Below are 18,839 nucleotides of genomic sequence, written 5' to 3' on the forward strand. Positions count from 1 at the left end.
TACCTCGTGATCGCGGGACAGCTTAGACGCTCTTTGGTCAACCATCGGCTACAGAATACCTCGACTCCTCGAGCTGCGCCGATCGGAGATCGCCTTGCTGCGCTTTGCGGTCAACCAGCTCCTCAAGCAAGACCACCGTAGACGAAAGCATATATATGCCTGTTGCAATCACTCACTACGGTCATGCCGTCGTGATCTTCTTCGCTTCTCAATTCACTAATACCAGACCAAAATACGCCGTGCAGGGGCACACCGTTCAAAGGCGTCAATCAGAAGCAGGCTCCGACTATTTTCCAACCATCGATCGACCCTCGCTGTCCACCACCCACAGGATAAATTGGTATCCATGAAACGTCCGCTGCCTTATACCGGCTAAATCCCTGTGCGTGAATACAAAGCTCATCCCTCAGACTCAGACTCGGACTCGGACTCGGACCCAGACTCGGCCGTGAGGGGTTTTTGTCCATATACAACGTAGCTGCGTCGTTCGCCACCAGTCAGTCGCAAGTCAAACGGATCCACGGCTCAGGAGGCCAGTGCAAAAAAGAATACTCACATGTCGAACATGGCGTGGAACACGCCGCTGCTGCCGCTCTTCAGCTCCTTGCGAACCATGGCAAGCTCCACCAAGATCTCGGCCTGGGTCCGTCCGAGGAGCTCGGAGAACAGCTTCAGAGACAGGGCCTCAAGGCCGTCCATGGTCAGCATCAGGTTCATCATGCCCACATCCTGATGGTGCCTCTCCTTGGCCCACGGCCCGAGTGGCGCCTTGATGCGCTGCGAGTAGGTGTTCTCGAACCCGGCATCCACGATCATGGCCCCGAGCCGCGGCGCCACGTCCGTGTCGCGGCCCATCGCCGAGCATGCCTCCGAGAAACTGGCCATCCACTTGGCCGTGGCGTGCTCGTCCGTAAAGGTCCCGTCGTCAGAGTAGAACTTTGTGGTGACGTCCTGAAACTCGACCCAGCCTCCGGGGTTCAAGTGACTTTTCCCCATCCGCCCCCCGGGCGTCTGGTCAGTGTTGTTTTCCTAGGGTGTGGGATTCCATTGGGAGTCTGGGATATGGAGGCTCACTTGTAGATGTTCTTGATAAGGCCGGGCCAGTCCTTAATCGAGGCGACCATGTATCTGCACATGATGAAGTCGTACTTTTTACCGTCGACCCAGGGGCTCTCGACATCATCTATTTCGAATCTGACGTTTGTGGGAACCCTGTGAGGGTGAATCAGAAATCACCACGTCCGTCTAGCTACAGAGAAACCTCAGCAGCAGTGAAGGGGGGGACTTACCATTCTGGCTGGATGGCGCTCAAATCGATGCCAGTGATCTAGAACCACGACGCTCGTTAACACTTATGAGCCATCTCAGGAAGTGCAGTGAGTGGGAATGGGTTGTGTTCTTACCTCCGTGTTCTCGTAGATGTCGCCCATTTCCACGGCCCCTTATCACACAAGTCTTATCAGCACAAGTGTCAAAGATGGCGAAGTGAGAACCCAGCGCGTACAAATCCCGGTTCCTGTCCCAATGTCCAGGATGCTGTGTACTTTCTCCATCTCGAGGGGTGCGCGGTAAAGTCTGTTGCCGACGGCCTTGACCATCATGGCATGAGCCAGATCGAGCCTGTCCATTTCAAACTGTAGGAATGAGAACCATGCCCGGTATTTCTAGGCTGAGTGGAGTAGACGCACCTCATCGTTGGGGAACTTGTAGGCTACACAATGCTCGTCAGATTCACGGTTGCGAAGCGCATTCACCAGAAGCGTGTTTTACTCACAGCCCGGCCGAAAAGCGTGATACCGGCGTCCGTATTCGACTGGATAGTCGACAACGCTGGACGTCAGTGAAGCAGTATAGTTTGAGCTGGGCGTATCAGCATATCAGTGAAAGCTCGCTAGGGCGTCTGGGTGTCCTACATTCGCTCTTCGATCGTGGAACCGTCGTCCGTTGCCTAGCGGGCATCTATGTCAGGGACAAGAACTCCTACGGGTACAAGGTCGAAGGGTGACCAACGCTGCCTTCGTCATCAGTCTCTATGGGTGTCGGCTCGACAGACGGCACCGGGACAGGTGCCGGCACATCAGGTGAGTTTGAAACAATGGGTGCGGCGGCGGCGGCGGCGGCGACGTTTGCCGGCGGAGTGTCGGCAGCTGCGGGGCCAGCCGGAACGGGCTGGGTAGCGACGGGCGAATCGGCCATTCTTGTAGTAATACTCTGGGCTCGTCTGGTGGATCAACGCAGATTGCTTTCTCTCTTCTCTATGATAGTAGCAGTTGATTCCGAGAAACGCACGAAAGAAGCAGTCAAAGGAGTTGGACAGTTAGATGTTGCAATGGATGGCGAGGGGTTTTGTGCCCAAGCCAAGGAGGAACCGTTGCCACCCTCCCCGGTCATTTGTAGACAGGGGGCAGGCCGATGATTGCTCCACCGTTGGTGCTCGAACAAGTAGGTGCAGGACTCCAACAGCGATATGAGAACGTCGGGTTACTGGCGGCTGCTGTTCGATGGCCCTGCAATCTCCACGGAGCCAATTACATCTGCCCGGTTGCCCGCTCCGAGGCCTGCATGGCAGCAAGGTGCAGGAGCCCGTCACTGGGCATCATCCGATTCGTGTCCAAATCTTCGCCCAAGAGGCTCAGCAATGCAGTTGGTACTAGCACTTCTGCCAACATTCGCTTAGACGCTCGTCTTTGCTCCCCTAGACTCCTTGCGCATCCCGTCCAAGTCAGGTAGTTCTCAATCAGTCCTCAATCAAGCCAAGAGCATGACATGAAAGTAAGTAGTTGATGGCTTCACCAAATACTGTCATGTTGAGATGACATATCGCAGCCGATGGCATATCTAAACCGACACGACTTCACAACGACGTTACTCCCTCGTCTAGCTATACGACTACCTAGCCACTCCCCTTCATTACATTCCATCTGCTTTCCTCGCGTCATACGATTATCCATCGCAAATGTTTGCTCGGTAACCAGTGATTTTCAAGGTGAACCTACTTCACCATCGTCAATGCTGGCTTCTTGTACCAAATATCAGTTTTGGAGTTGCAGCCTTTTACAGGTAACAAAAAATCAACTGTTACTGGTTGCTACCTCTAGCTCCGAGACTTATATATCAAGCATCTCCATCTCCGTATCCGCCACCTCCCTCCTACCCCGTCACAAAAGTCCACGTCGTGCGACGACTACTGCTATTTCCACTGTCAGCAGCACTTTGGCTGTCGGCGGCAGTTTCTTCCCCTAGCACTCCCTACTCGATATCAAAGCCGAGCCTGTCGTCTGAACTGCCTTCCGTTCTTGAATTGTCGCCGTGTCCAGACTCGCTGGGGCTTCTCTTGTGGTTCTCCAATATGTCCTTGGTAGACTTTGGCTTCTTTTCTGTGTCCATGCCTTGCCTTTGTCGGAGACGCCTTGTTATCTGTTGTCGAATCCAAGAACTTAGTCTCCGGGCTTGAGAGTGCCAGCGGTGTGATAGCCCAACGATGGGACGGAGTCTTACTTCGCTTAAGTACGTCTCGCATTTCAGCCGCCGGTTTAAGAGAAGTGAAGCCGTGTATAATGTTATACACAATGGATTCGTGCATAAGAAGAACAAGTGCAGCGTTCTCAACTTCGTTTCACAACGATGTGTTCCTCAGGAAGAATTGGTCTATAGGTTGGGTCGAACGCCGGGCTAGCGTCCGATGAAATCCTAACAATCTGCCAACGCTCTCAGTCTTTCAAGACTAAGATCAATAGCATGTATAGCCAACGACGCTGTTTCGAGTGTAGATTAAGGTCCTGGATTCTTATTCTTAGTAAACTAAGAATAATTCGATAAAGGACCTAGTAGGCCTGTCATGTTTGGTACCTCGGCAAAGCTCCGAGTTAGGAGAAGTTGCCTCGTGACGTTGAGTACTCGACAAGCCGGTGGGATGCCAATCCATTGGAACCCATCCTAACACTAATTTTAGAGAGCCAATACCGTTTTCCCCGCCTATCTCGTATTAGCCTGAGCGTGCTCTCGTATGTCGGGTAACTGCGCCTTATGACTGGAGTCTGTTCAGCTACACTAGTATCATTACAGGAAGGTGACAATAAGAAAGGGGTATACGGACGCCTTTCTCATCAACAAGAACGGCAGTGCGAGCTAATCCATGTCTGATTTATGGGTACTCTACGCCGAGGGGAAATCACACGATGCAGTGTTTACAAACGGTGCCAAGACGTCGAGTCATTGTTAATGATAAGAACGCAGGATGCCTCTAAGTGTATGCCCGTACAGGCGGTAGTCAAGCCTTCCGTCTCTATCGTTCCAACATTCCCGTTCAACTTACAATGCTCTTAAAATCCGTTGTCTTTGCCACGCTGGCTGCAGCCGGAGTGCCGCGTTCGATTCCTGAGCGGAATCAGACACCAGATCGGTGCGGTACGACACAAGTGTCGAAGAGTTTCGTGAAGACAGTCTCTGATCTCAAGCCCCTGGAATCCGCCATGAAGTTGGGTGCCCGCAGCAGCAGCAATAGCTCAAGCAACAGCCTTTCCACGATCGACGTCAAGGTGCATTTCCACACGGTCAGCTCGGAGGCCAAGCGCGACTACATCTCGGACCAGGCACTCGACAAGCAGTTTGCGCTACTCCGCGACGTATACGCAAACTACGATATCAACATTCAACGGGATGAGACGGTTGCCTCCCGGACAGTCGACGACTTTCTCGCCACTGGGAGCTGGCCACTCACCACCCAGCAGGTTGCCGCGAAGAAAGACTTTCTGACCAGGACCCGAAAAGGAGGCTACGATGCAATTAACCTCTACTTTTGTGAGTAGAACCCCGTGAGACCCCGAGGGCGTAAGCGGGCTCTGACTGCCCCTGGGCTTTACTAGATACCGACATGCTTGAGGACTTCTGGGGATCGTGCACACTGCCACGGGACAACGTGACTCGCACTTTTGATGATGTCAACTTCCGCGAGGATGGCTGTGGGATCAACGCCGACAGTCTTCCCGACGGTCCATTCGAGCGGGTCGGCCTTGGGTACACCGTGATCCATGAGGTGGGACACTGGTTCGGTCTCCTGCACGTCTTTCAAGGCTACACTTGTGAGGGTAGCGGCGACCTTGTCGACGATACACCTGCCGCTCAGGTTGATACGACAGGATGTCCTATAGGCAAGGACTCCTGTCCCGATGTCCCTGGCTTAGACCCTATTCATAATTACATGGACTACTCTTATGACTCTTGGTAAGCTCACGGAAAGACTGTTTTCGAGGTTTTGATGAGTGCTAAATCAAAGATTCCAGCTACAACGAGTTCACCGAGGGTCAGAAACTGCGCATGCATAGCATGTGGGAAACACTGCGACTTTCAGCAAAGGTCATCTCTTAATTGGCGTGGCCACAATCAGACCCGACGTCACCTTCCATACACAGGTGGAAAGACGTCAGGTTTGGTATTTGGGAAATGGTTCCACTTCAAGTCCTTATCTGTACCACCTCAGCTTGGATTTCAACCTGTGCTCTGTTTCCAGCAAACCTGTTTATGATACGTCCTCTTTTCTCTAAACCTGAATCTCTTACACATGTACAGGTTGGTGGTCGGGTTGGAAGAAGTGGGATAGCTATCAGTCATAAGATCCCGGCCATAAATTCTCACGGCTGAAATCTAGAGAACCTCTTGGACAATGGCTATTAGAGCTTCGCTATACCACGGATGCGGAGTGACTTATTGCCAGTAACCCGCAACCGTTCCCATCATTCGAGAGAAGAGCGCTGAACCCCCAAGCAAGCTCTGCTGTTGGAGCACTCTTGCCAGCAACAAGGCAGTGATAGCAGCGACGGGCAAAGTAGCAGCAATGCTGGTTCTTCTCAGCGCGGATGCTTTGTCCTCCACGTTCTTTTCGTCGCTGTATGGCCACGCGTGGTCTGATGACGGGGGGCTGACGCCGTTCAAACTCAGGCCACCGGCGATTTGTTTGCTGTAGAAGTTGAGCCACGTGGCTATCGGCATAAGAGGCGCGATGTACTTGTGTATCAGGCGGCCCTTCCATGTGTTCCAGGCGGAGGCGCGCATGGCCTCCTGGCACTTCTCAACCATGTCGGCGAGGCGCTCGACGCGCTGGCTCTCGACGGCGACGAAAGCCTCGGTGAGCCTGGGCAGCTCCCAAGACGCACGGCCGGCGAGGTTTTGTTCCCGTAAGGCGTTGGCGAGCGAAGCGCACGACTCGATGCAGCTGTTGCCTCCCTGGCCGACGAGGGGGTTGAACTTGTGGGCGGCGTCGCCGATGATGACGATCCGTCCGTAGTGCCACCGCCGCATCACAAAGTGCGGAAGGGCAGTGACGCCGCTGTACTCCAGGTTGTCCACAACTTGGCAGAATCGCAGGCCGTTGTCGGCCACAAGGGCGTCGGCGCCGCGCTTGAACTCGCGCCTCTTGTCTTCGTCATCGAAGCGCGGGATGTCGTCGATCGGGCATGACCGCCGAGACTCGGGCAGCGTCCAGAACCAGAACACGAACACTTCTCCGCCGGGTCCGCCCATGCAGCCGGCTACGGTACCGTCGCCGCTCGCGCCGACGACCTCGCCGGCTGCCACGCCCGGCGTCGGTTTCGCCGTGCCAAAGATGCAGGCGTGTTCGCAGGGGATGTTGCCTCTGTCGACCAAAGGGATCGCGGCAGAGTCTTTGTTGTCGTCCGCGTTCCTCCACATCTCCTGCCGGATAGTGCTGCGCACACCGTCTGCGCCCACGACAACCTGGCCTTCAAACACTGAGCCGTCCGTGGTGTACACCAGGGCGCCATCCTCCAAGCTCTCCACCCGCTTCACTTTCTTGTTGACGAGAACTCTATCCTTCTCCTTCAAGTGCTGATGTAACACGCAGATAAGCTCATAGCGCTCCATGAACATGCTTGGGTACCCGTGACGATGGGTGATGAGACCTCTCGTCTTGCGAGTCATGATACGCTTTCCAGAGATACTGTCTCGGGTGATCATCTCCTCAACAGGTTGTGCCTTACTCAGAATGTCTTCGTAGCAGCCCAGCTGATCGAGCACCCGCAACCCGTTGGGGAAGAGACCGATGCTCGCTCCGACATTGGGCGTTACCGTGCCGTACGCCTCGAGAAGCACATAGTCGACGCCTAGGTTTTGCAGCATCAGGGCCAAGGTGAGGCCTGTGATGCCACCGCCAACGATGATGACTTGTCGTTTTGTCTCTTGGGTGGTCATGTTGTCGCGGGTAGTGTTGAATGATGGTAGTCAGAAGGGGAACGCAAGCTTGTGAGAAGGAGATGGTGATGATGATGCGGATATGGTGAGATGTTGGAATGAGGGGCCATAAAGGTCTTTATAGCAGCTGGCTGGAATCCAATTCCTTTCGCTATGCCAAGTCTGATCGGCAGTAGACGTCGAGGACGTTCAATCCGCGGTGCTTGATGTCCAACTTTGGAAAGGAGGTCGTCGGCAAGCATGAGGGCTCCGAATGCAGCGCTTCCCTGGCAGGTTGAGGGCTGGTTCAAGTCTACAATGAGTAGGTAGTTTCAACACCACTCGACGACCCACTGCGCAGTTTATCGAGGACTCCATATTGGCCGCCAATCTTGCCACCGGCCGATCCCTGCCAGCTCAAAACGATCCGCCGGATGTCAGTGTGAGTGTTGCCTTTGAGTTTCCGGACGACAAAGTTAGCATGGTGAGTCGGTGATGCTTTCTGGTTTTCGCAGCTTATTTCTTAGTCACTCGACTTTGGAGAAACCAGAAAAGCTATCATAGAAGCCAAATGATTCAAATTGCGATGATTAGTCCTTCTCTGCATGTGAGGTTATGCGCACGCAGCTACCACCCGCGCCTTGATGTCATCAAGTATGGTTATCGGGTGGGTTAACCCCGCGGGGCCGGGTTTTGTCCGAAGTACATTAGGTGGAATATTATCCTGGCATCGTGGGTTTACTCCTTTGCATGATGGTTCAGACACCGCTCCGGAGGTTGAGCCGAAACCCGCAGCCCGAAGGCCTCTGATTCTGTCCGAGGACTGGCTCGTTCCCACTTCAAAGGCCACTCAGCGTCGGGTTTCTCGACACCGCAATCCTGAACCTGAAGTCTCTCGATTTTCAACCTCAGACTTATTCAGTTCATGTGTCACTCGGTTTACCGTCAAACAATCTTTTCCGAAATAATGAAGACGATGACTGGCCTTGCCGTCTGCGTCACACATGATGCTTACGTTTAGATCGAAATAACACCACAGCATCTCCTAAAACAAATCATTACAAAAGGTCTAGGAATCCGACAAGACTGCAGTCTTTTCCCATGTTTTGCTTTTGTGACGCCCCTTTGATTATCTAAACTGACGTCGATGAGACGGTGGATGACCGTTTGTCTCAGGCTCTCGGAGCAGGGTGGCCGGTCATTCGCTTGCTCGCATTTAACTCAATGCGCTCGTAGAGCGAGCTTCACAGGGAATCCGTCCGCTGGATGGGCACCGCCTCCACCTTTGATAGCTTGATACGCCCTGTTTCCGTTGACCCTGTTGATGCCAGTCTTAGGGTGAAGCTCATCCCACTCGTCGTACGCAGGCGTTAAGCTGAACTCCCTCACCGTCATGGCTAGCGCGATTCTCAATTCGATCATAGCCAATGTCTGTCCAATACAGTTTCGGGGGCCCCATTCAAAGGGCCGCCAGGCACCTTTGGGCGGATACAGAGGGTCTTCGGGTCCAACAAGCCAGCGATCTGGAATGCAGGCCTCGGGATCTTTCCAGTATTTGGGGCTGTGGTGGATAGCCAAAGGCAGCGTCCAGACGTTACATCCCTCGGTGGGATACACACGGCCGTCTTCGTCCACAACCTGCACGTCTGAACGGCCCTGTCGTAGGGCTCCCGCTGGTGGATATATGCGGAGCACTTCCTTGATGAAAGCCACAATGTAAGGTGTCCTGTTGAGGAGTTGTGGATCTTCGTGGATTCTGTTCTGCACCTGCGAAGGATCGGGCCCAAAAGTATCTGTAATTTCTGTGACGACACGAGAAAGAACATCTGGACTCACTTTTGCATAGGCGTAGCAAATCTCTACTAATAATTAAGAGAATAAATAGCTAATGCCTTAAAAGTATAATTAATTCTTCTATACCTAAGTTTGTATTTAGTATGCGACATGCCAATTAAATTAAGAATCTTAAAGTAGAATCTCCTGTGATGTCCCCACTTATATGCGGAATCTCAAGTGCAAGCAAAGATGAGTAACATCTAAAGATGACATATATTACCCTTTTAGCTGAGGAGTTTTAAAGTCTCTTAAAGGTAGCTAGAAAACATACTATGTGTCTAGTAACTAGCAACCTAATCAGGTAGTTACGCAGGTTGCCACAGAGGTTCACCTGCTTATAAACCGACCATCCAAAGTTGTCTGAAACTAGCAGAAAGCAACAAAATTCTATATTATAGGGACTTAATAAATACAAACCAGACAGGTCTATAGAAGCCTTTTGCGTTGGCAAAACTATTTTACTGCGCCCCAACTACCTACCACACATCTCTAGAACCTTACACACACATGTATTTAAACTAATCTTTTACTAGGTGATTTACAAACGTCTGCTGTTATTTAACAAACCTAACTGCACGTGATGGGCGAAAGCCTTACACACAATCAACCAACAAGGACAGAAAAGAACAAATACTACGACGAAGACGACAGACGACGACAGCGAATAGTAACTACAACGGCAGACAACGACCACGTACAATAGCTACAAAAGCGACGGCGAAGGACGAGAAAGGTCGACAACAACATCCGCCCTCCTACACAGTAACTTATCGTCAACCCCTGCTCGTCCCATCGTTCGAATTTCACTAAGAGTAAGTGCTACCACGTAAAGGTCTTCTGCGCTTTTCAGCCTCAACCCACAACCTCACAGGCGCTTAGAAACAAAAGCAACAACGACGGACACCGTATACATCCCAATCCCACCACAGCATCGCCACAACGCGAGCGAAAACCCAGAACTAGTCGTGAACGACTTCCTGGTACCCTTCGTGGTGGCTTGTGCGATGGTTATGTTTCTCGTGGTCATGCAAATCCTCATCGGCATGCTCGTGCACTCATGGGAGGTTAGACAAAGATACCACGAGCTCCGCCATGTCGCCTCAGCACGATCATCGCTCTCGTCACTTTGGTCCTTCGAGCCGCTGCCTACGTACTCGCTCGTGGATCCCGAGGCGGCGCCGTTGCTTGGCAGTCCTCCGCCTGAGTATCACACCCTCCGACAGGACGATCTAGACACACAAAACGAGGCAAGAGATGATTCTCGGGACACGACGGACTCCCGGCCAGTGGAGTACAGTCAGTTTGGAGTGAACCAGCACGGTGGACAGGACGTGGATGATGGAATTTGTTATCCCATCGAGTGCTACTGGACTGCAGTACTTTGAGGGCCCCACGACGTGAGGGGTAGCAGCCACTCAGGGGTAAATGAGCTCGGCAAGTCTGCCAATAACGACCGTTTTAGAACTGGTACATCAGTTTACTATATATTTTGGTTATGGTAGAGGTGCCAGCACTTGGAGTTGTTATATAGAGCGACACCACATTGCTGGCAGCCCGACCGTGACATCTTACGACGACGCTTATTAGTCGTAACCTCCCCCAGCGCGACTCTCGACTCTGGCCGCGGATAGTTACACGCAACGCAAGGTGAGGAGGTCTTCCGACGTACTCGTACGTGGTGTACCGGAGGGATATTATCGTTCCTTGTATCTGTAGCCCTCTTGGGCCTGGAGCGAGTATGAGCTTCTGACGATGGCCTAAACTGTTGAATAAGCTGGGCTGAAAGGGTCCTACGCTATTGATATTGGCTCTTAACCTTGGGCTAGCTGGGATCTCCCTATAACTGTAGAAAGAAGGTATTCACGACTATTACTTCGAGCAGAAAGTTCTAGGCTAGGGCCTGCTAACCCCCCCTTCTTATTGGTTGAGAGTATTGGTGATATGAGCGCATTTGGTTACTCGAATCGACTTCGTTTATGTTGTGGTTATATTTGTTAATGGCTGATGGGATGGGCAGATTCTTCCGGGCCTCCGGGCTGAATACCTGGCGTGCCTCCTTTTTTGCGGCCGAATCTCCGGTCGGCCGGCGGCGGAAACGGAGAACTTCGGAGGTCTCCCGCAAGATGGTCGTGAGGAACAGTACGAGTGCGTTGTCCTTCCATGTGAACTGGTTGATCTGTTAAATAATACGTTAGCATCGTCTAGGTATAAAATATATAGGAATAAAGCTCTGGGTAACATACCTGGCCGTCTTTTGTAGGGATACAGTGGACTTAGCCCCAGGGTACTCCCTTGCCGTCGTCCGCCTTCTCGTCGACTAAGATCTCGTCGGTCCCGCTATCCTTCCGGCACGTGCCGGTAGCGCCGATATTCTGCCGCCACAGAGCCTAAAATAGCCTCACGGAGGCGAATAAGTTATCCAAAAACACGTGATATCCGGCGGCCGGCAGGAGGGCGACGAGGGTCGTAACGACCCGCTGGGTCGGCGTAAGCGCCGTCTTTTTGGCCTCCGTATCGCCCGGCGCCGGCCGGGCTTGTGGGACTAAGCCGAACGGCCCGTGCCCGTGTACGTGCCAGAGCCACCGGAGGCAATACCCCTTTTAGGCCAATACCCATACCTTAAAGCCAACCGGAGTCGGCTTACTCGGCACCGTAGTTGTCTCCGTAGATCGGCCCGTGAATCGGACCATAGCCTCGTCAACGGTCAGCCCGCTGCCCGGCGTGTAGAAGGAGTCTCCGGTCTCTTGTATGTGGGCGGACCACTCGTTGACCTGCCGATAGATCTTCGGCATCCGGTCTTCGCGGCGACGGACCTGGCGGAACTGTTGGCTCGGCGGCGTCGTATCGGGGAAGTCAGCCAGGTTAAAGATCCGGAGCCGGCGGAGGAGTAACTGGAAGCGGTCCCGGGCTATGAATCGGGTGAATAAATAGATGGGATCTTCTTGATCCTGAGAAGACGACCAGTATCGAAAGATTTGCGATTCAGTATGAAGTCCCATACAAATCAAAATCCCTAAAAAGAGATAGATTTCGTGGGCTAAAGTAGGCCTCCATCTTCGGCTCCGGGACCATTGCCGGATAGGTCCACGTTGCGTCGAGGCCGCCGCCGCGTTAGTCCACTCCGCCCACCGGTCAACGACCTCATACGGGACGTATCGGAGGAAGAGATCGAGTGGCTGGGCCGGCAGAGGTCCGATCCGTGCTGCCCGCTCCGGGACGTCAAACGGGACAAAAGAGCCCGGAGCCCCGTGGTCAACGCCGGGCTCTTCGTGGGGCCGGAAGGTGGCGTCGTCGCACCGCTCCGGCGTACAATTATCGGTGCAGACGGCGGCCAAGTCTTCGGGGAGTACGGCGACGGTAATACAGTCCCGTACGGAGGTCGTCGAGGTGTCAGAATCGTCCATATCCATCATAACATGGGCTGGAATGCAGCTTTTGGTGGTGAAAGTACGGGAATAAACGTAGAGGTAAATGACGTATCGATATGTATCGTTGTGGTGAGGAGAAAAAGTGGGCACTTCGTGGGGCGTAAAAGTACTGCAGTCCAGTAGCACTCGATGGGATAATAAGTGAGCGATTACAGAAAATGTTATGTCTAAAAAAGACCACTCTAGTCTTAACGCATGCTTTAGGCCGCACAGTCCAAATGCAAACCCCCTGACCCAAGAGGAGTTACTCATTAGTCGAATGCTTTAGTACAATTAGCTATCTTTGATACCTCGGTCATAAGCGGGTCGAACGATTAATGACCTTGGACCAACTGTGAACCAGCCAACTGTGATTTCAGTTCATCAAGATGCCGAGTTCCGGAGATGCGGAGGTAGTTTCCCGTTACAGAGGTGAATGAGCCACTCCAGTCACAGCGTGTGCTCTATAAATGGACCAACTTCCCTCGCCAGCCCACAATTTGAGCGACATCCCAGTCATCACGACAAGAGAAGAGCATTTCCAGCCGCCCGCAACTCAATCGTCGCGTGAACTCTGTAACAGCATGTAACGGGGTGTGCCATCAGACCGCGAGAGTGGCTGGCGACACAACAGGCTCATTTTCTCCTGAGCCCGGAGACCAGTGTATTGATGTCGTTGGAATCAGTCAATTCGCTGACACGGCGGCTATCACGGAACGGTGCCGATTAACAGGGGGCAAAAGCTTGATGCATGCCAAGTAAGCGAATTGCGATATGTTCAAGGATTGTTTTGATAGCGCCTTCCTATTTCGCTCCAACAGAAAGATCTCCCATGCTTCGCAGTAAATCGGAGAATCTTTTCGTATTGCATCTTTCTTCCCCGCTACTTAACAGGCAGTTTGGGAAATATTTAACAGCTTTTGATGGCCGTGCAGAGGGCCGACCGACAATGAGCCCATGCCACTTCAAACCACGAAATTACTCAACATACGTATCGGTCAAATCCATGGCGGGAGCAGCTACTAGCGATCATGGCGCTAGCCAACTACTTCAAGACCTGAACAAGAGAGAGAGAAAGCGGCAGCAGAATCGTACCGCGCAGCGCACGTATAGTAAGCATAACCAAGCTCAGCCCCATTGCACCCTCATCCTTACATATACGTGGACATTACCCACCATGCTCCCCAAAAAGCGTTGCAGTTTGAAAGTTGAAATAAGCAATAAAAGGCTCACAGAGCTTGGCAGGACGCAACCAAAAACACCGAATTCAGGCTCTTGAGGCAGCCGTCGCACAGTCTATCAACGGGCTGACGCCCCCACGAGAGGCTATGCTTCTGGACGACATACTCTACGAGCACGAGCCTGCAGCCGCTCCCGGCGATAGGGCCATCGACCCTGTCCTGACCGACAGCTCGCCCCCGCTGATGGCGGACATGGCTCGTACAGCGCTTCACCGGGCGGTGTGCAGTGGCAATGAGTCAATGGTTCGCCTTCTGTTGGAGCGAGGGGCGGACATTGCAAAGCCGGATGGCAATGGGAACACCGCCCTTCATCTTGCAGCCGAGAGCGGAGGCGGGGAACTTTTGCAGCTCCTGCTTGAGAAGTCCGCCGACCCCAATGCCATCGACTACCTAGGCCGTACCGCCCTGTTCGCCGCGGTCCTGGGAGAGAACGAGACGACGACCGAGCTGCTTCTCAAGTCACCGAGGATTGACGTAAATGCGAAGGACTTGATGGGCAATGTTGCGCTTCATATGGCTGTCGAATGCGGTTCTGAGCCCCTTGCTCTTCTTCTGCTGGCACACGGCGCCGACATCAATGCCTAGATCGGCGTTCATAATGAAAACTTCGGTGCTAATCAAGGTTGTCTGGAGGCCCCAGACCCTCAAAAAATGCATACGTAAACAGAGTTACTTATCACCCCTGCCATCGCTACAACCATCGCACTAGCGTAAAACAATACGGTGGTACACAAACACACACGCCATTTCTCTCCAAAGGCCGCCACAGGGAACCCCACCCCATTGGGCTGTCTAATCTCTGAGCCAACACCCCGCATGACCGACCCACGTCTTGATCGGCATGTTCCTGTAGTCGGGGCCTTTGTCCGACATGTCTATCAGAAACTGGGAACAGTGCATCGTGTGCTCGACGCTCGCAATGATGGTGTCCAAAGCCACCCGCTCTTCATAAAAGGCCCAGAACTGCTTGCGCCACAACATGGCGCAGTGCACAATGTGGTCCCGCTCAGATGTGTAATAGAACTCCATCTCAGACATGGTGTCGATGGTGAGGAGCTCTGTACGATTCTCGTCCGCAAACCCGAACCATGATCCGTCCGTCTTGTATTCTTCGATCGCGTCATGGTCCATGCAAACCTCTGGGATCCAGTGGTTGGCCAGGATGTCGTAATGGCAGTTTAGGCTCTTCGCCTCGGCGGTTGAACTACCGCACGTCAAAAGCCGGGACTTGGTGGTTATGTTGTCGTGCTCTTTGGTGGTCTGCGTATGTTCCGCACTTTCGTGGCTTGTGTGATAATCATGATGAATGAAGAGAGGGGCGCGTGTGGCGAGAAAAAGGCCCCCCCAAACCAGTGATGTGATGAGGAAAACCACCACGTGCGTGGCAATAGGATGGTGCAAAGCGGCGGAACAGCGCTTCAAGACATCTTTGCGGCCAAGGAAACGGGTATTCAGAATGCTATGTTTCCGACCAGGGGAATGATTTTTCGTCTCTTCCAGGAACGGTTCACTTTCGCCTTCCAGCAGCATGATTCGAGTTGCGTCTGGGGTTGGTACAGATGTTCGTTTTGGGTAGTCAAGCTTTGCAGGGCGGAATTTTCCTATGCTCGAGTCTCCTATAATGTATCGGTGTATGGTCCATGGAATGTGTGTTCGAATTTTCGAGCTTACGTGGTCCATTCACACATGAAAGAGCCAACGTAAGCTCGCAGATGCCCCAAACAATGGCTGGCTTACGCATGTTGGTCTTTTGCACCTAGATCCCAATCTCAGTCAGCCTACTGCAACGTATTCATTTCCTCATGGATGTCTTACCTGACGAGAGACACTAGGCCGACGGTCTAGGACAAAATGAGGTCAGCCTTAGACAGGACAGCAGTCTTCATGGCGATTGTGATGTATTGTGACGATTAGATTGCTAACTGATCGGACAATTGACAAGCAGTGTACCCTACCTTGCCAAAAAAAAAAAAAAAAAAAAAAAAAAAAAGGGAAGATGCAGTTAACAAGCGGTCGCAAATAACGTAATATTTCGCACCCGTCCAGATTGGAAATTCTTTGGCTACCCCACCAGTTTTCGGACTCTAAAGTTGAGTTTACTAACAGCTCACTATTATGAACATGGCCCCGCATAAACAGGCGCACCCTTTCTACAGTTCTCTCTGTCCTCTTCCTTTGCCATCATTATGTAAAGACCTTCTGCTTGTAGATACGACGGCCCCTGAGCACCTTCTAGATATAGTGACAGGTACGCTAGGGTCGCGGAGGCCGTCGTCGGGTTGAGGTGGACGTGTTACGAGTATCCAATAGCTTCACCCACTGGAAACGGAAGCTTCAGTATCTTTGAATAAGGTATTCGAAAGAGGCTATACCTAGCGTTCTTCAAGGTTAGGGTCGGCGGTGACGAGAATTCAATCATATTGGAGACATATTTGTTTCCGGCCAATGACCCTATAGATGAACCTGCTCGTCAATCGTTCTCCCGAGCCTTGGAAACAAATTTTGTTGCCGGTTAAAGCCATGACACCTACGCATTCGTTGTTTACCTCGTGCGTTCTGCGCACTTGAGACGCCAAGGACTCCATGAGCTGGTCTCAAGCAGCTCTCCGGCAAACATATATGAGTGATCTGTTTATCCTTCTTCCCGATCGTTTTACATCCTTGTACGTAGCGGCTCGTGAAACAATTATCCCCCAGTCGCTTACCAACCATAATATTTTTTGACCAGGCGTCTAGTCTTACAGCTCTTCGCGGTTCAACTTCAGCCACATGAGACTTCACCCGCATGAACTTGAATCAACCGATGCTTCTGAAATATTCATCAACCGTTATAGATTGTGACGCTATTCCTACCCTCTTAGAACATGGTTTGGCACTTCTTCCCCTAAGGATATAACATAAATTACGTCGCAACAGTATTCATATGAAGTAACTCAACCACCCCCCATTTGAACCACCTCATCCACCACATCAACACCAGCCTTGCCACTATTCCCATCGATTATTCCTTAACCCTACCACCTACCTAGACGCAGCTTTCTAGCTTACTAGGTAATTCTAACCTGCTAGATTTATCTGCATCATTATCCCTTTTACCTGCTTTAATCTAGGCCTTCTATATGTCTCCTATATTAGCAAACTTAGTATTAGGATCTAACTAGACCTTTTTTCTCCTACCCTATTATTAGCTGTTAATGTAAGCCTGTAATGCTTTATTTTAATGCTTTACAAAGGCTAGTCTATAGGCCTAGTTATCCTATCTCTTCTAGATCTTCTAAAATAGATGCCTTTAGGTATAGATGCTTTAGGACTTCTGCCTTAGCTAACTAAACAGCTAAAGCTAATACTAAAGGTTAGTAGACTTTTGTAGTATTAACTATAGGACTTTAGAAACAGTAGATTCCTATTGCTAACTGCTGCTTATATTACCTGCTAATTAACTAGAGGATCTCTAACTGTCTAGTATATCCTTAGATATAAAGGAGTTAGATAGAGGTTGTAATAGACTAATAGGCTATAGTCTAGTATGCTATTAGCTACTCTTAATAATCTAGGTAGTAAAGGCATCCTTCTTTACCCTTCTATAAACTAAGAATAAAGAAGCTTATTTATAAAAATACTTATATGCCTAATTGCATATATCTTTATAACTAAAAGAGATATAAGTAAACGGTTTTTATATTTAGAATCCTTATAATTTTAGCTATAGAATAGTATATTAGAATAGGCTACATGCGTAAAAGCAGTGTTACGGTTGGCTTTCTGTGGTAGTGTCTATTAGCAGAAGCTGAGGCAACGAAGCTAGGGAACAGTGCTGTAAGTCGTGCTGAAAGGATCAGGTCTTTAGAGGATACGGTGATTAGTTGTATACTTAACAAGGGGTTGTAACGTTGGTCACTAGTGAAGGGTGCTAAGAGTATCTAAGGGGATAATTACAAAGTTGATTGCTAAAGAGCTATAGAAGTCTGTTCTTAAGTTTGTCTAAGTCTATCCTATATATAAGTCCTGTGTGTCTGTTGCTAAGGTTTAGCTTACACCTGATTACTAGTAATCTAGGTGTTGTATAGAGTAATTACTTAAAGTAGGGCGCGTAAGCGCTCACGTTGTGATTAATTGTGCTTACGCATAATTAGTTGCTTACTTCCTTATCTCCATGTAACCTTGCACTATAGTTCTTCTGCGCTGGAGGAGTCACCCTTGTTTCCTATGTCTGCTTGCTTATAACTTATCTGTAACTACTAGGCGCCCTATAGGGGCGTCCCCTAGTCCTGTTGTGCTTAACGGGTTGTAACATTAGGTCTCCCCTCTAAAGGTTTGGTCCCTAAACTACATAAGTAGGTTAGGTCCTCTGCCATCCAGGTTGGTATGGTATTAAATGTTTCTTCCTTCGTACTAACAAAATGTCGCTCAGCGAATCTTGTGCCAAGGCTTCTTCCACACAACGTCGCCTGAAGCTTGCGCTTGAAATCAGGGAACTTAGTTTTAACGTTATGCCTTGTTTGTACTATCGGTTGGCTAGTTGCTGCTGCAAGATGCTGGCTAGTAAATTAAAATGTTCTAAATGCGTTTGTTGCAGTTGTTCTTGCAATGCGTTAGCAAATGCAATTTGTGAATGTAAGTGTTAGTTCTGTTTTTTGTTCTTGTAGTGCTAATCTGTTTGCAATAGTAGATTGTCTTTTAAATAAGTCTAATTATCTTAAGCATAAGGAAGAGTTAGAGGAGTTAATTCTTTGTTAAAGAGCAGATGCGCTAAGGCAGGCTTAGGCTGAAATAGATAAGTTGCTTACAAAGCTGGATTGTATTTATAAGGCAAAGCAAATAGTGTTTAAGAAGGGTTAGGAGGTCCTGGATGGTGGTCCTAAGGACTCTGTTGTGTCCTCTTCTAAGTTAGCAGTAGCTAAAGAGGTGCAGGCTAGTAGCGCCTTTAGGGTTGTTAACTAGGAGGCGGTGTTTGAGGATCTAGAGCTAGCTGATTTTGATTTTAGTACTCCCTTAGCAGTGCCTAAGAGTGTTAGAGGTTCTTAACTAGTTCCTATAAGTTGTCTTTATGTCTATAGCCTTTTTATTTAATAAGATATTTGTTATAACTATCTTTGTTCCTATAGTTAATAATTTGTTTAACTTTATACTCTAGTTTATTAGGTTTAACAATAATGCAGTCTTTAGTGTG

General features: G+C 50.6%; 6 protein-coding genes across 6 annotated transcripts; 2 read left to right on the top strand and 4 right to left on the bottom strand.

The window, feature by feature from the left end:
- Positions 1 to 76: 76 nt before the first annotated feature.
- CDEST_08010 (Putative S-adenosyl-L-methionine-dependent methyltransferase superfamily) lies at positions 77 to 2,329 on the bottom strand. The gene is made up of 10 exons (XM_062924169.1): positions 2,011 to 2,329; positions 1,914 to 1,948; positions 1,775 to 1,860; positions 1,689 to 1,711; positions 1,505 to 1,634; positions 1,404 to 1,441; positions 1,290 to 1,327; positions 1,075 to 1,212; positions 557 to 985; positions 77 to 478 (listed from the first exon to the last, which is right to left on the bottom strand). Exons 1-10 carry the CDS (start codon positions 2,194 to 2,196, stop codon positions 400 to 402), a joined length of 1,182 nt encoding a protein of 393 aa, XP_062780220.1. The 5' UTR covers positions 2,197 to 2,329; the 3' UTR covers positions 77 to 399.
- A 1,840-nt stretch (positions 2,330 to 4,169) lies between these two features.
- CDEST_08011 (Putative peptidase M43, pregnancy-associated plasma-A) lies at positions 4,170 to 6,571 on the top strand. Its single transcript, XM_062924170.1, has 3 exons — positions 4,170 to 4,800; positions 4,866 to 5,223; positions 5,283 to 6,571. The coding sequence occupies exons 1-3, from the start codon at positions 4,317 to 4,319 to the stop codon at positions 5,365 to 5,367; spliced, it is 927 nt and encodes a 308-aa protein (XP_062780221.1). The 5' UTR covers positions 4,170 to 4,316; the 3' UTR covers positions 5,368 to 6,571.
- CDEST_08012 (Putative FAD-binding domain, FAD/NAD(P)-binding domain superfamily) lies at positions 5,556 to 7,797 on the bottom strand. Its single transcript, XM_062924171.1, has one exon. It carries the CDS (start codon positions 7,204 to 7,206, stop codon positions 5,704 to 5,706), a length of 1,503 nt encoding a protein of 500 aa, XP_062780222.1. The 5' UTR covers positions 7,207 to 7,797; the 3' UTR covers positions 5,556 to 5,703.
- A 155-nt stretch (positions 7,798 to 7,952) lies between these two features.
- CDEST_08013 (Putative cytochrome P450) lies at positions 7,953 to 9,371 on the bottom strand (the record flags this gene model as incomplete). The annotated part of the gene is made up of 2 exons (XM_062924172.1): positions 7,953 to 9,047; positions 9,365 to 9,371. The coding sequence occupies 2 exons, from the start codon at positions 9,369 to 9,371 to the stop codon at positions 8,407 to 8,409; spliced, it is 648 nt and encodes a 215-aa protein (XP_062780223.1). The 3' UTR covers positions 7,953 to 8,406.
- A 3,941-nt stretch (positions 9,372 to 13,312) lies between these two features.
- Positions 13,313 to 15,296, top strand: CDEST_08014 (Putative ankyrin repeat-containing domain superfamily, basic-leucine zipper domain superfamily). The gene is made up of 2 exons (XM_062924173.1): positions 13,313 to 13,540; positions 13,674 to 15,296. The coding sequence occupies exons 1-2, from the start codon at positions 13,378 to 13,380 to the stop codon at positions 14,252 to 14,254; spliced, it is 744 nt and encodes a 247-aa protein (XP_062780224.1). The 5' UTR covers positions 13,313 to 13,377; the 3' UTR covers positions 14,255 to 15,296.
- Positions 14,462 to 15,199, bottom strand: CDEST_08015 (uncharacterized protein; the record flags this gene model as incomplete). The annotated part of the gene is made up of 1 exon (XM_062924174.1): positions 14,462 to 15,199. The coding sequence occupies one exon, from the start codon at positions 15,197 to 15,199 to the stop codon at positions 14,462 to 14,464; it is 738 nt and encodes a 245-aa protein (XP_062780225.1).
- Positions 15,297 to 18,839: the final 3,543 nt, after the last annotated feature.

The sequence above is a fragment of the Colletotrichum destructivum genome, chromosome 5 (assembly GCF_034447905.1).
Source record: "Colletotrichum destructivum chromosome 5, complete sequence".
Classification (NCBI taxonomy): Eukaryota; Fungi; Ascomycota; class Sordariomycetes; order Glomerellales; family Glomerellaceae; genus Colletotrichum; species Colletotrichum destructivum.

Excerpts from the sequence above, each read along its gene's own strand:
- CDEST_08010 (XM_062924169.1), bottom strand. The coding sequence starts at position 2,196 with ATGGCCGATTCGCCCGTCGCTACCCAGCCCGTTCCGGCTGGCCCCGCA. Across the intron at positions 1,635-1,688 it reads ACAAGTTCCCCAACGATGAG|TTTGAAATGGACAGGCTCGA; the intron begins GTGCGTCTACTC and ends TCATTCCTACAG. Across the intron at positions 986-1,074 it reads CTTATCAAGAACATCTACAA|TCACTTGAACCCCGGAGGCT; the intron begins GTGAGCCTCCAT and ends GATGGGGAAAAG.
- CDEST_08011 (XM_062924170.1), top strand. The coding sequence starts at position 4,317 with ATGCTCTTAAAATCCGTTGTCTTTGCCACGCTGGCTGCAGCCGGAGTG. Across the intron at positions 4,801-4,865 it reads TGCAATTAACCTCTACTTTT|ATACCGACATGCTTGAGGAC; the intron begins GTGAGTAGAACC and ends GGGCTTTACTAG. Across the intron at positions 5,224-5,282 it reads GACTACTCTTATGACTCTTG|CTACAACGAGTTCACCGAGG; the intron begins GTAAGCTCACGG and ends CAAAGATTCCAG.
- CDEST_08012 (XM_062924171.1), bottom strand. The coding sequence starts at position 7,206 with ATGACCACCCAAGAGACAAAACGACAAGTCATCATCGTTGGCGGTGGC.
- CDEST_08014 (XM_062924173.1), top strand. The coding sequence starts at position 13,378 with ATGAGCCCATGCCACTTCAAACCACGAAATTACTCAACATACGTATCG. Across the intron at positions 13,541-13,673 it reads TACCGCGCAGCGCACGTATA|GACGCAACCAAAAACACCGA; the intron begins GTAAGCATAACC and ends AGAGCTTGGCAG.